Below are 13,751 nucleotides of genomic sequence, written 5' to 3'. Positions count from 1 at the left end.
TTTAGGGGGGGCACCTTCCGTTCGGAGGGGCAGGACGGACTGAGGTTCGCGAGAGGACACTAGGTGGGTTGTTTCTTACGGCCTCATCGTGTGCGCGGGTTGAATTGAAAGCTGCTCTCTAGAGACCAAAATTTTGGAATGCATGTAATTGGTCCAATTGGATTAGAGCCTTAGGTAGCTTAGTGCCATTGAAAGACTCTTAGGTGGGGTGGATTAAGAATGCGCGGAAAATCTAGACTCCGACGAAACCAAGTTGCCCTTACCTAGGTAGATAAGGTACCTAAATTTAAGTACATTAACCCTTGTATGCCAAGACCCATAGGACCCGTGCCCGTTGTGACCATGTCATGACCTTGTCGTAAAAAGATGTTGGTCCAGGTATCTTGCATATTTAATGTCGTAGTTGAGCTTGAGCTTAAGCTTATCAAGACCAAATGCTAATTGTTCCTGTCCGACCTTCCTGTTCAAACTTTGACGCCATATTGGCAATGAATAGGCATTTGATATAGTGGTAACTGCAATTATTGTCTAAGAAGATGAACGTATTCGATGGTGCTTTTTAAGAGCAGGATTTCGTTATTCTGCAAGCGTTTATTATTCCGGACTTGGACACCGTTGAACTTATCTACCCACCTATCATATAGTTATATGAAAAGGCATAGTTATAAAATGTATGTATTGAAACTTACCCAAATGAGATCCTATGACGTGAATCAAATTGACCTGTACTCTTTCCCAGTCTCCCCGCAAGTCCCTGGTGTTCTACATAACTAGGTCAAATATAACAGGCGGAAAGCTATTATCGTATGATAAGGTTTAAAGATGCAACGGAACGCATAGGATGCAAAGGTTTCGGCCGGTAAAATCCACCCTGACGGTTTGATGCGAGATGAACTAGAGCTTCAGCAAAACGAGACAACTAGTTGATCTTAACTAACACCGCCCCGTTTAAACAAACTAGCAAAGTCTCATGTTCCTTAGTTAGTTGTAAGTAGTGTGCATTCTACTATGTAAGTACGTTTCATCTACATGCGGATCTGCTATGTAATTCGATATGTTGATTCGTATCAAACCCCATTATCGATATGATACTATCAAAACGCTGCAAGTTTTATTCGTATAGTGTCAATGCGGTACGCGTACATAATATACATGCGTAGTCGAGCCAGTTAGTTCCAAATCACAAGCGAAGCCAAGCCACAGAAAACTACTAGGCTTTGCAGCCTCGGCCTAACTAATTCTGTAAACAATAGGGGGATTCTCAGTGTCTTATACGCAATAAATACGATAGTGTAATCCAAGAAAAGAGAAAGGGGTATGAGAGATACTACATATATAGGTATGTTAGGAGGTAGGTATGTATGTTAGTTAAAAGGAGAATTCCGAGACGGGTTGGCCGAATGAAACAAAATAACAACTCCAGGGCTCTTACACTACGCGAATGCCGAACCCCCCACAACTCGTATCGACGAGCAGCAGACAAAGAAACAGATCGCGCGATAGGAGAGAGCGTGGAAACTTAGGAGCTTAGGAACTTCGGAACTTGGAATAATATGTCAATATCTAAGCCACAACTGTTCAGCTGAAGAGCCCGGATCAACGAAGGGCTATTGCGACGTTTAGTCGGTGAAGAAAGACGCAAGCTCCTTTCCCAGCTTTGTCTAGCTCGTAACGCTCGGTAGGGGAGTTTGACTCAAACGTGCCTAACCTAGCTTGGTCTCTAATTTTTTTTCTGGGAGCCGATCTGCCGGCAACATCCCCCGATCCTCCATTTTTGAAGCGTGAAGTGAACTATGCATGTATGAAATCCATACAGTAATACTCAAAGTATCGAACTTCAACTATTCAATATCAACACTTCTGAGTCAGCATATGTCCAACTCATCATAAGCGTTAGTTAGTGGTTTAACATTTGTGAGATATGACTATATGAGAAAGCTGTGCCGTCTGTTTCTCGTAGTGTGTGATATATAGGTAACTTTTGCTGCGCCCGAATGCTACATTCGCCTTTTATCCACCTCGATGACCTCAGTAGCATCTCAGGACCTTTTCGATTCAGGCAGATAGGTAGTCTTTACATTGGATTATATCTATGTTAGTAGATCAATATATTCTAGAGAATTGCTTACGTATGAGTGAGTCTCATATCATGGCATGGCATAGCATGAGCTTCAAATGCAGGACGCTGCGCACAGGCCCACTGAGAACAGTCCATAGTCCACATGCATGGAATAGGTATCTTCAATGCTGTAAGACGGTGTCGTGGCTTGGTACAAGGCCCTTAGGTTAGGTACCTTAACCAGGCTTTAATGATGTGTGTTTTGGTGGGTTGCCTCCTCGAGACCCGAGGCGCAAGGGCCAAAGGACTTTTTAGGGACGACTCATAAGGACGACTCATTTATGTACCTCCTAAGGTCATAGGGCACATGATGGATGTATGTACAAATGAGTACTTTCAGATTGGGGGTTGGGACGGAGAGTGGAAAGTAAAAGCCGGCCAGTCAGGCCAGTGCGAGAGATGTAATCCGTAGAAACGGGCATAAATGTACAACGGGTACAGTACGCGGTGCTATGACTGAGTAACTTAGGTAGGTACTTTGCATGTAGTTACGGATTTGTATTTGTTTTTGTTTTTCAAGGACTTAGCAGAGTTTTGGCAGTGTAAGCCGCTAGGACGACCACTAAAACTGGCCTACAAATCCCTTAACGATTGAATAAGCCCCACTAAACCCTGTCCCCGGTTAGGCCTACCTTTTTGTCTTGTGCCTCTCTGCCCAGTGTGCTTGTCCCCAATTGTCCCTTATTTGGTGACTTGACCCGCTACTTCCTGTTGCTTTGGCGCTGGTGCTGCTACCTGGTTACCTGGAGCAAAAGTTATGTTATGTTATGTACTGTAGTGCCTGCCTGCCTTATCCTACCTTGCTGGTGCTACCACTATCAATTGAGCAACGACCTTCCAACCTTTCCTCCTTCTCACATTCTCCATCTCTAATCTCCTCCATCTTCTTCCATCATCCAAAAACCTCCAAACCTCCAAGGGAGAACCCATAACGAACAATCGCGAGGATTCAATCCATCAAGACTTTTGACCTCTTTTTCCTCTTCTTGCATATTCTCTCAATACCCTTGAGCAAACCCCGTTCCTTTTCTCTGCCCCCCCTAAATCCGACCATCTTCTTCCCCAAACATGGCTGAGCTCCGCCGAAAGCTGGTCATCGTCGGTGACGGTGCCTGTGGTAAAACTTGTTTATTGATGTATGTCGCTTATCAAAACAAACCCGTCTCCGCCATCATGCTAATTCAACTGTAGCGTTTTCTCCAAGGGAACGTTCCCTGAGGTAAGAGAATAGCTGCCTCGTCATCACCATTGCTTTTCCTCCTTCTATTCAACATACGGCCCGCGTCATACCGAAACAAAGGGTCGTCGGTCCCGTCAACCCACCCTCCGAGCTACTGCCTCGTCGCCCATTGATGCCATCATGAGCGTCTATCGCGTCCCAATAAACAATCAATAGGCCGTTGTGCACAATGCTGACAAACTGTCCTTTTATTTTTGAATAGGTCTATGTCCCCACCGTTTTCGAGAACTACGTCGCCGATGTCGAGGTTGATGGAAAGCACGTCGAGTTAGCCTTATGGGATACGGCTGGTCAGGAAGACTACGACCGTCTCCGACCTCTGTCTTACCCTGACTCTCACGTCATCCTAATCTGCTTTGCTGTTGACTCGCCCGATTCTCTGGACAACGTTCAGGAGAAGGTTAGCATTTCCGCATCTCATACCGGTTATCTCATGCTTCCTAGATAAGCAATTTACTGACACGTGCTCTATTCGATAGTGGATTTCTGAAGTCCTTCACTTCTGCCAAGGCCTGCCTATCATCCTCGTTGGCTGCAAGAAGGATCTGCGCTACGACGCAAAGACAATTGAGGAGCTCCGCAAGACTAGCCAGAAGCCTGTCTCCCCTGAGGAGGTAAGTTATCATTATCATCGCAAACTCATTATTTAACCTCGGTGTTTGGAAACACGTGGGATCTCTATCTCCGAACTTAGCTTGACTCTTTGTTTGATTTGTAACCGCTAATATTGCTATAGGGCGAGGACATTCGCAAGAAGATTGGTGCTTACAAGTACCTTGAGTGCTCAGCCAAGACGAATGAAGGTGTCCGAGAAGTTTTCGAGCACGCTACTCGCGCGGCTCTGCTGTCTCGTAAAAGCCAGAAGAAGCACTCCAAGTGCTTAGTCCTTTAAGAAATGTACAACATCTTTATGATACCTTCGACATACCGTCATGATCCATCATCGTCCTAGGTTCGTCTCACGGACGAGATATACAGATGAATAAGGGTTTTGGACGGACTGGGAGGGTTGGACCGCCTGTGCGTCCTAGTCTCGACTGGAGTTTGATTCGTCTTCCCGTTTTAACTGCTTCGGTGGGCGTGCAACTCAGGTCAACTCTTGCGTGTCTCCCATATTACAAAGGGAGTATATTGGTGACGGGGTAGCGGGTATCGTTGTATTTGAATTCCCATGGTTCGAGAAGGGGGGGGGATGGGCAATGTACTGCCGTTAGAGAGATGTGGGTGGTGTGTTGTGCGTGTGGTATGTGTGTCAAGATTGGCGAGACAACCCCAGAGAATACGGCTATATCATAAATCTTCTCCTTTTTACTGCTCTTGGTAATTCCCGCGTCAGGCCAACCGGGAGACGGACATTTGTTGCGCAGGGGCTACTCTTTCTACCTGTCTTTTTTTCCCAATCATACTCCTTACTAATCGTCATGTCCTGCCTAGTTCCCCATATGCGTCTTGTAACTGTTGTGCTGCCCTTCGTAGATGATTGGTCCTAGGAGGCTTGTAATGTTCCATCGATGACTCTGAGGAAGCTCCAGGACTGCGTCCATGAGGTTTTATAGTACTAGCCTTGACTGTAGCCCGTAGTAAAAGAGGGACGGTATGGATTAATTCAAAATGCTCCTAGTATATGACAGATACAATGCTGATATGTTCAGATATTTGAAACCAACACTTACTTATCGGTGTACTCGGCGCATGTTTTCATCATGAGGTCAGAATGTTACCTACTAGTGCTGTTCATGATAACACAGTGGACATGTGATCGTTGCTTGCTTCTACTACATAGCATATCTGTCCAATAGGGGAGAGGGGAGAGGGGAGAGGAGTCCGTGGGCACTTGGGTATTTCATGCACACCACGCCTAGGATCTTAACGGAGGAAAAGGAAAAAGGAGGACCGTTCAACGATGGTAACAGGTAGGTAAGATTGGTAGTAAATTAGTTTGCCGTAGAGGCCGAAGTAAAATACTCGCCAACGTATGCTTCCGTCTCCCTTTCCGTATCTGTCTGTCCCGCCCTTTCAGAACAACACACTCCTCTCGTTTGATTCGGTTCGTCCGACTGACTGACTGCATTAGAAGAAACCTGTCGAGCCCGCCGGCCGTCCTTGCCCCTTGCCCCTATTATTCTGATGCCTTCGTAAATTAAGAAGAAGAAAAAAAAAAAAAGGGGGGAGGGGAGGGGTTCTGACCCCGTATCGCCCTGGAATATCACATTGTACAACGAACTCCCCCCCTTCCCCTTTGACCTTGCCCTTGCCCTGCCCCCTATCTACGCCGAATACCGGTGGAAAGAAACGAATGGTCTAGTAGGTTGGAATTTGGTGTTGGGGTTGGGGTTGGGGTTGGTTGGTTGGTTGGTTGGTGGCAATGCGGCGCCGTGGAAACTCCGTCATCCCCCCGCCCGTCCCCCTTGGGTACTCCCACGTCTTCATGGTGGAAGATGTGGTGGTGGTGTGTTTACACGGGGCAGGTCTGGGGATGTTGTTAGCTTGGGTTTTCAAGGCTTGAGCTGGGATGTGAGTAGGAGGAAGATATGGTAAGAGAGGGTTATCATATATGTGTATACAACATGCATGAGGGTTGCTGTGTGAAGGTTACGAGAAGCGAAGCGAAGCGAAGCAAAAGGGCTTCAACTTACAGCGCCGCAGGAATCGCACTTCTTGGTGTCGCCGTTGAAGCTGACACCGCACTTGGGGCAAGATGAGTTATGCATTTTGGCTGGCTGGTTGAGGAGCGGTTACGTCCTTGGTGATGTGTGGTGTGGTGTGGATCTGTTTGCTGTGTTGCTGGTTAGCTAGGAGCAGCTGGTACGTGGGATAAGGCAGAGTAAGTAAATCATGTAAAGCTAAGCTCTGTCTCGTATCTTACGATGAGAAGGGACGGAGATGCCTAGGCGGGTATATATATATATAAACATATAGCATATATACGTATATATAGATGTGTAAGACAAGCGAGTAGATAAGGTAAGGTTGGTATCACGACAGTTAAACCCTAGGCGCTTGCTGGCCTTGGGGATGGATCGAGACGAGTCGTCACACAGCACGAAAGGGGGGGGGGACGAGGGCAAGTAGGTAGTGTTATGTTATACTCACGACAGATGGGGAGATCGAGAGCTGATCTTGGTTTGTTTGGTTTAAGGTTTTCTTTTTGACTGTGGTGTGATGGAACTGGTGACGACGGGTGGACTGAGTATTTAAGGCGGTGGATAAGAGGACAAAAAAAAGGGGGGGGACTAGCTGGATTATCGAAAGGGTCTCGTCTCTGGAGCTTTTTATTTATTTATAAATTGGCAAGCGGGGTTCGGTGTGATCGGAGACAAGCAGGAAACGGGGATAGAAGCTTACAGTAGTATAAGTGGTATGTATGTATGTTTCTTGTTTCTGAATGCCATCTCTCTCTCTCTCTCTCTCTCTCGGTTTTCTCTTCTGTCCCGTCCCGTCCCGTCCTTTGCCTTACCCCTACCTGCCTAGCTACATACATACATACATACATACATACATACATACCTACGTACATACGCACGATGCTTCACATTGACTGCCCGTCTCGCTCCTCGCCGTCTGCCTATCTTACCTACACCCTATTGCACGCTAGATATTACACCCCGGATATCATATATGATATAGATATATCACCTATCTACAAGACCGTGACTAGTTAGCCAAGTCACGGGTCCCGCTCGACGTGGGAGCCAGTGGTAGCCTTCCTAATGGGGAGCGGCATCGATAGGTCAATAGGTCAGCTGCTTGCTCTCCGCGCGGATTACTAGAGTTGGGGTAGCGCGTAGGCTATAAGCCGTACGTGGAGGGAAAGGGAAAGGAAAAAATACATATTGAGAGAAAAGAGATGGATCTGCTGCTATACGGTAACGGAACTCGCCTTCGGTCTCCTACGTATCCGCCTAAGGTAATAGATGTGCCACGATGGAGATGACGGGGTGGTAGTCTAGGACTAATAGGACTTGAACGTTTGTTGGTGTGTAAGTCTCGCTGTGTAAGTCTCGCGCGTGACGTTGTTGTCGATATGCAATATATGCGCCAATGTGTATGCTATGTGTATGCTATGTGTATACTATGTGCATCCTAGGAAGCATACTGTGTATGTTAGGTACCTATGTAGGTATGTATATGTAGGTAGATATGTATATAGGTATACAGGTATATATGTATTGTAAAATATGTGGTGTATAAGAGATGTGCGTATGCGTTGGCGTGGGTAATAAAACGGCTTCGGCCCTGTCTTAAAGTGGTTCTTTGCATCGACCCATCCAGACGCCGACTTGCTATCTAATCAATCGTGCATGTGCTCATCCTAGGTCATCCATCTGTGACTGGCCTAGAAAGTAAACTGCAAAGTGCCGCGTAAAACTAGCCAAACCAGCCAAACCAGCCAAACACATCGTCCCGCGATAAGCGATACATACAACCCACACACACCCCCTTTACTACTACTACTACTACTACTCTACTCTACTCTACTCTACTCTACCCTACCCTACCCTACCCTACTGCTGTGCACCTGTAGGACGACCGAGGTGGAGAGCTGCACATAGGCGCATCCCCCTTCACGCCTTGGAGTATCCTCCAACCTCAAATCATAACAGACTTCTCCATCCCGGAGAATCAACACCCTGCAACTTCGCCATGCTGCTACGGCTGCCATCGACCGGTGGCGTTGCCCGATGATTCAAAATATCGCGCGACCGTTTAGATGCCGACTGGGGACTGGCGTCATTAAATAGCGGGCTGCTGTATGCAATATGCAGCTTGCCTCCCTTTACTCCAAGCCCTAAAGGAGCTTCGCATTACGTGTATAGATAATATACAAGGACAAGGCCAAGGCCAAGGCCAAGGTCAAAGCCAAGGACAAATTCTATAGCTCTAGACGCACTGGGATGGTTCGCCCCCGCCTGCAAAAAAACCACAAAAACAGATATAAGTCAGCTCTAGTACGGATAAAGACGGGTAGCCACGTCGGCAGCTAAACTAACCTTTGATCATCTTGCCAATAGCTTGGACCATGCTAATAACCATGACCGAACACCCAAACGCCACGATGCCCATGGCGACGTACGTCTTCCACGACCTTGAGCTCAACTTGATATAACACAGCGGCGGCAAGATATACGCCAGCGCGCAGGCGCTCGTCGCACCAACGAGCTCGAATACGACCCCGAGATCGCACGTCAGCAGACTCAGCGTCATGGCCGAGACGACCAATGCGGAGCTGAAGATCAGGTGCAGGTTCATATTGAAGGGTTCGTTAGGAAACCAATAGTTCATCATGACTTCCCGACAGACGAACGCCTCTAGTGGTAGTGTCGTGAGCATGTTCAACCCGAAACAAAGCCGCGCGATCGTCACCATCGTATTATCGGCCGGGAAGTTGTTCAGCACGTTTCCGAGCGTCTTATCTCCGAAGGTGAGGAAGCCCGCGAGGGCCATAGTCATACATGCCAGCATGGAGATGCCCGTAGAGTAGTGAGTCACCTTTGCAAAGCGGTCTATCGTTGGTGTCTTTAGGGAGCCGTAAATTAGGAGAGAATTATGTTGACAGACGAATGCTAGCTTTCGTTAGCTACCTTGTAATGCTCAGTTTAAAACATGACTGACGAAGCGCACATACCAAAAGAAATAACGCCAACAGCCTGAAATATGCCATCATTTATTGTGAGTAACGGTAAGGTAAAAGAGCCACGGTTTTCCGCGGGAGTAAGAACGCTTTGGACGACGACGGTAACTAAGATGATAACCATGCTGATCAAAGCGAATGTGCTTGCTTTAGCGAGCTATCTTCACTTTAGCCGGTCGATCAGACTGATTTTCGCTACAGTGTAACAGGCTTACCTTTGCAATATCTCTATATAACGTCAACGGGTAACTTATTCCAAGTATAAAGAAACAAATAACCGCTCTGCGGTCTGCGAGGAGCCATAACACGGGTGTGCTGCTCAACCCCGGCCATATCGTGCGTAGAACCTGTGGTATCGAATCGCCAACAATAATTCCAAAGGCAACCATGCCGCCGAACGCGAAAGCCCATTGCGCAACGCTTATGGCAACCAGCCCCGGTTTGCCAAAGCAGTGCTCGACTGTCCCCTGAAAGCTGTTCGCGCCGCTTAGTTTACTATTGATGACGATCAGGCGAATGGTCCAGTCGACAATAATGGTCAGACCGATAAGCAGTACGATGCCCGCCAGCAGACCGGCGTCCTTGAATGCGTAGGGCTGTCCGATAATGCCGGCGCCTATAATACTATTCGCCATATTCATAAACGCAGAGCGCATCCCAGATTTGGGTCTCGTCCGTTCTCGTTCGGCCCACTCTTGGACATCATCGTCGAGACTGTTGGCTAGGGCTACAGAGGGAGCTTCGATGTCGGTTAGTAGGGGGTGTCTTGGTGTTGAATCGTCATAGATAGGGCTGTCGGGTTCGGCAATATCGAAGTAATCAATGGGTGAGGCTGGACGATCATGGCCGTTCGCAGGAGGTGGAATATTGGTAGGTCTTAGATCAAACCGAACTCGATTAGGGGTTCTTGGAGTGCCCGGAGTGCGAATAGAACTAGGAGGAGCGTCGAGGTCATTGTTATTGTTATTTAGATGCACTATAATGCCATTCTCATTCTCATTCTCATTCCCGTCCTCGTCCTCGTCCTCGTCCTCGTCCTCATCTTCGTCCTCATCTTCGTCAGAAGCGGTTCCTGCTAACAGACCATGCTGCTCTTCGTTTGCGGGAGCTTCGGTTGGATTGGTGTTGCGCGTTTGCTCTCTATTAGAGCTATGAGTCGTGGCCTTGGCCATTGTGTTATCACGGCGGCATCCTTGCAAGGTAAGAAATCGTATCCGTCCTCAATAACGGGTTGATTTTGTTAGTAGCGAGTGCAATGGATTTACTGGTAACGGATCTCAAGTTGAGCCGCGCCTCGTCGAGTCGAGGCCAGTGTTAATGAAACGATTACGGATTACGGATTACGGATTAGGTACAGATTACGGATTTCTTTCTTATCATCATGTGATAAAAGGTACGTACTAATGTACCTTGTAGTTATATGCTAATGCAGGGGATTCTAATTGGTTCCAAAGCTTGTGAATGAAGACCCCATTCTAACATAGTCCCTGTTGTCTGGGTCTATTGTATGGGTCCTACCTTCCCTAAGCTTCAACTTTTATTAAGATTAAGGTCGGTCCGATATTAAGTGCATGGTCAGGGACTTGTACCTACATAGCAGCATACCTAGGTACTACCTATTACGTAGGAGGTAGTTTCTATGTTTCCTTTTCTTTGTTTCGTTTCCTGCGCAGTGACCATCTGTCAGGAGAGAATTCTTAGGAGAGCATCATTATCACATAAAACGGCCTAACAAATAGTGGCAGCTTCTAGAATTGAATATTTCACTGTCTATTATATAATTATAAATATAATACCCAACAGCGTATTTTAATTTTGTATGCCGGCGTTAGGCTGCTGACTCTTTCGCTCCTCACCCGCCCCTTGGGTATCAAATGTTCGTGTACTCTTCCTCTGCTAGAGGAACATGCTCTTAGTAGTAGTAGTTAGGTATCCAAAAACCTAGTAACCCCTTTCTATCCAAATGGTACGTGTACCGTAATGAAGGACTGTCATCTGCTTTGGCAAAGCAGCCCGTAGTATATATGCAAATGCGAGACAATCAAGATCCAAGACACCTTATGCCTACATAATCATGCCGATTAATAGGATACACATCAAGGACGTATATACGCCCACTGTGCTTAACCTCACGCCCGAAGAGTCCGTGGTAGGTGTGCTGCCCGGTGCAGACTCTGTCGACGAACTGCTCGTGCCCGAGCCTGCGGCTGGCGTATCTTCGGGAACGAGGCCAACCCCAGAACCGTCTGAAGGAGAACCCGTTGGGCTGGAACCATCTGATGTAGTCGTTGCGGTAGCCGATCCGGAAGTCGACGAACCACTTGGAGATGCCGTTGACGTTCCACTGGAGCTTGCACTGCTGCTGGTACCGCTGCTGGAAGCTGCCCTAGCGGCGAATCCTATGCTTTTAGTTAGTCTCGATCGATATACCCATAATATGCGGTTTCAAACTTACCGATTTGTTTCCGGTCCATATCGAACACGCTGTAGACATTCTTTAGGAACATATCTCCAAGAAGCCAAGCGCCAGGCACAAATTCCATTCCATACACGCTGCCGAAGCAAGTTCCAGCAGTGTTGGGAGCAGTTATGAAGTCTTTTGAAGAGGCCGTGTAAGTTTTTCCAGAGAAAGAGAATGCGACTTCACCATCGGTATCACACGGAACAGTATAAGTCTCGCCGTTGTCGATAGTCTTTGAACCAGGGATCAGCTTGTACAGAGCCGCAACATCGTCAGGGGGGCCGAAAACAAAGGTGGTGCCGGTGTCGATATAGGCAAGTCTGCCCTTCACTCCAGCTGGCTTGCCACCAAACAGCACATCGTCCATCGGGATAGCCCAACTATTTCCAGACTTGAGGCCAGTGTACGATATGTCACCCGTGTACTTGGCCTTGTTCGGCGCACCAAAAGCCACCTCCCCGTCGTTAGTGCCATCCGCCTTCCTGTTCAACGCAATTCCAAACACATTGGAATCGATCAGCTTGGCGTCCTTGAGATGGGTAAGCCACGTGCCGTCGACCATGGATAGCCCCAAGATACCCTCGAAGGGGAACTGGGAAAATTGGTCCGAGGTGACATTGGCAACGCCAAAGGGCATTGTCACCTCCAACCCCGCGATGCTGATACTGTCAGACACAACGTGCCCGCTCACTTCTCCGGAGCCATACTCGACCGAGTAGCCTTCTTCGGTGTCCTTGTACGTCTTCGAATCGTTTGGTCCAAATGTATTATGCTTGGTACATGCGCTAGTGGTGCAACCCGAGCCCATAACCCACGTTGTACTAGCACCCGTATCGACAAGCATGTACATCTTCTTCCCTTCGGAGCCAAAGGCAGCCTCGACAAAGTACGAGTAGTCCGTCCCGTCCTGGTCGATTCCCACAGCGTTGCTGACTGAGGGCTTGACGGCGGAATCTACATGGTAGTTGTTGTCTCGGTTACGAAGAGCTGGGTCCTCGGATGTGGAACGAGTGCGCACTTTGGACCCGTACTTAGCTGCTAGGTTCTGAGCAACTCTTGAGAGCTTGTCTGTGTGGCTGTCTCTGGACTATATAGAGCTACCTGTTAGTATATATCCAAGCTTTGTGGCCACGAGCTTAACATACAACTGATCGTTTCGAGCTCATCTTAAATGTTACAAACCCAAGTTGCGGGTTGGAATGGCTAGGAGCATCTCGCTTTAGATTGCCATGGGATTTCGAGTTAAATGTGACGAATCCCATGTTGTTGGAAACTTCTCGGTTCTCTAAACTGGCATGGCTGTTGGAGTTTTCGTCTGTAGGGAGACCCTGGACAAGAGCCGTACTCCATAGCAGGAGCTGTAGCGATAACCTGCTTTGATGCATGTTGAAGAGTTCCGCAACGTTCTCTCCCGACTCGAATTACCAAGTGCCTCGGTTTCCGGTCTAGGTCGGTTGCTGTAGTTGAATGATAGCAAATCACGCCGTCACACACATTCGGATCCAATACCGCGTAGCTGATTTATATAGGGAAAGCTTGCTGAGAGCGGAAGCAAAATGCTACGGAGCCAATTGGGTCCTCGAAGTGGTATACTCTGGCGATTCACAGCTCAAGAGTACCAGACTCTCTGGTCTAGATATTATAGTATTAGATATTAAGAGAGTGTCGTTGATAAACCAGAGAGCTAAGAAAAAAAGAAATTGGCCGGGAGGGAAAAGCCAGAAAGAGGAGGTTGTCCGTGGAGAGTAGATACAAGGCACGTAGGGTTTCGTAGGAGTATTCGATATGTCGATATGGATTCCAAACCAAGTGCGCCGCCGGGAGAAACACGTTTGATAAATAAGACAGGTAGAGAATTCCAACCAGGCCGCCCCGGTCTATTTCAATGAAAAGAGAGTAAACCAAAACGATCGGGTATGTGGCAGTGAAACAAAGACAACGACACACGCCAACAATAGAAAAAAGCAGATATCAGATGGCTGTGGAGAAGGTAAGAAGTGTGAATACCTAGTAGAGGTCGGCAAAGACGGAGGAGGAAGGAAAGTTAACGATTCAAACGATCCCCCCCCTCAACCCCTGCAGTCATCAAGCCTAGTATCTTGGCCTTCCTGTTGGTTGGCTCTCTAGATGAGGATAGCATTAGACTGCGGGATAGACTAGGTACGAGGTCTGGTACCGTGTACGTTGATTGTTCGGCCGTCAGGTAGCCGAAGCTGTCCATTTCTTCCATTTCTCTCCGTGTCCATCTCAAAATGATCAATCGGATTAGCACTAGGGGCACGAACGCTCAAGGGAGAAC

General features: G+C 47.7%; 3 protein-coding genes across 3 annotated transcripts; 1 reads left to right on the top strand and 2 right to left on the bottom strand.

The window, feature by feature from the left end:
* Positions 1 to 3,187: 3,187 nt before the first annotated feature.
* Positions 3,188 to 4,251, top strand: F4817DRAFT_316714 (Rho type small GTPase; the record flags this gene model as incomplete). Its single annotated transcript, XM_049300713.1, has 5 exons — positions 3,188 to 3,255; positions 3,311 to 3,338; positions 3,562 to 3,759; positions 3,839 to 3,973; positions 4,096 to 4,251. The coding sequence occupies 5 exons, from the start codon at positions 3,188 to 3,190 to the stop codon at positions 4,249 to 4,251; spliced, it is 585 nt and encodes a 194-aa protein (XP_049158205.1).
* Positions 4,252 to 7,013: 2,762 nt separating this feature from the next.
* F4817DRAFT_359295 (transmembrane amino acid transporter protein-domain-containing protein) lies at positions 7,014 to 10,163 on the bottom strand (the record flags this gene model as incomplete). Its single annotated transcript, XM_049306141.1, has 4 exons — positions 7,014 to 7,066; positions 8,351 to 8,923; positions 8,986 to 9,148; positions 9,207 to 10,163. The coding sequence occupies 4 exons, from the start codon at positions 10,161 to 10,163 to the stop codon at positions 7,014 to 7,016; spliced, it is 1,746 nt and encodes a 581-aa protein (XP_049158204.1).
* Positions 10,164 to 10,392: 229 nt separating this feature from the next.
* On the bottom strand, positions 10,393 to 13,166 carry F4817DRAFT_140501 (acid protease). The gene is made up of 3 exons (XM_049297851.1): positions 12,598 to 13,166; positions 11,447 to 12,539; positions 10,393 to 11,390 (listed from the first exon to the last, which is right to left on the bottom strand). Exons 1-3 carry the CDS (start codon positions 12,835 to 12,837, stop codon positions 11,056 to 11,058), a joined length of 1,668 nt encoding a protein of 555 aa, XP_049158203.1. The 5' UTR covers positions 12,838 to 13,166; the 3' UTR covers positions 10,393 to 11,055.
* Between the last annotated feature and the right edge of the window lie 585 nt (positions 13,167 to 13,751).

This window comes from Daldinia loculata (assembly GCF_022478755.1).
Source record: "Daldinia loculata strain CBS 113971 unplaced genomic scaffold F4817scaffold_30, whole genome shotgun sequence".
Classification (NCBI taxonomy): domain Eukaryota; kingdom Fungi; phylum Ascomycota; class Sordariomycetes; order Xylariales; family Hypoxylaceae; genus Daldinia; species Daldinia loculata.
Note: the sequence above shows the minus strand (reverse complement) of the source record. Positions and strands in the feature narration are given on the sequence as shown.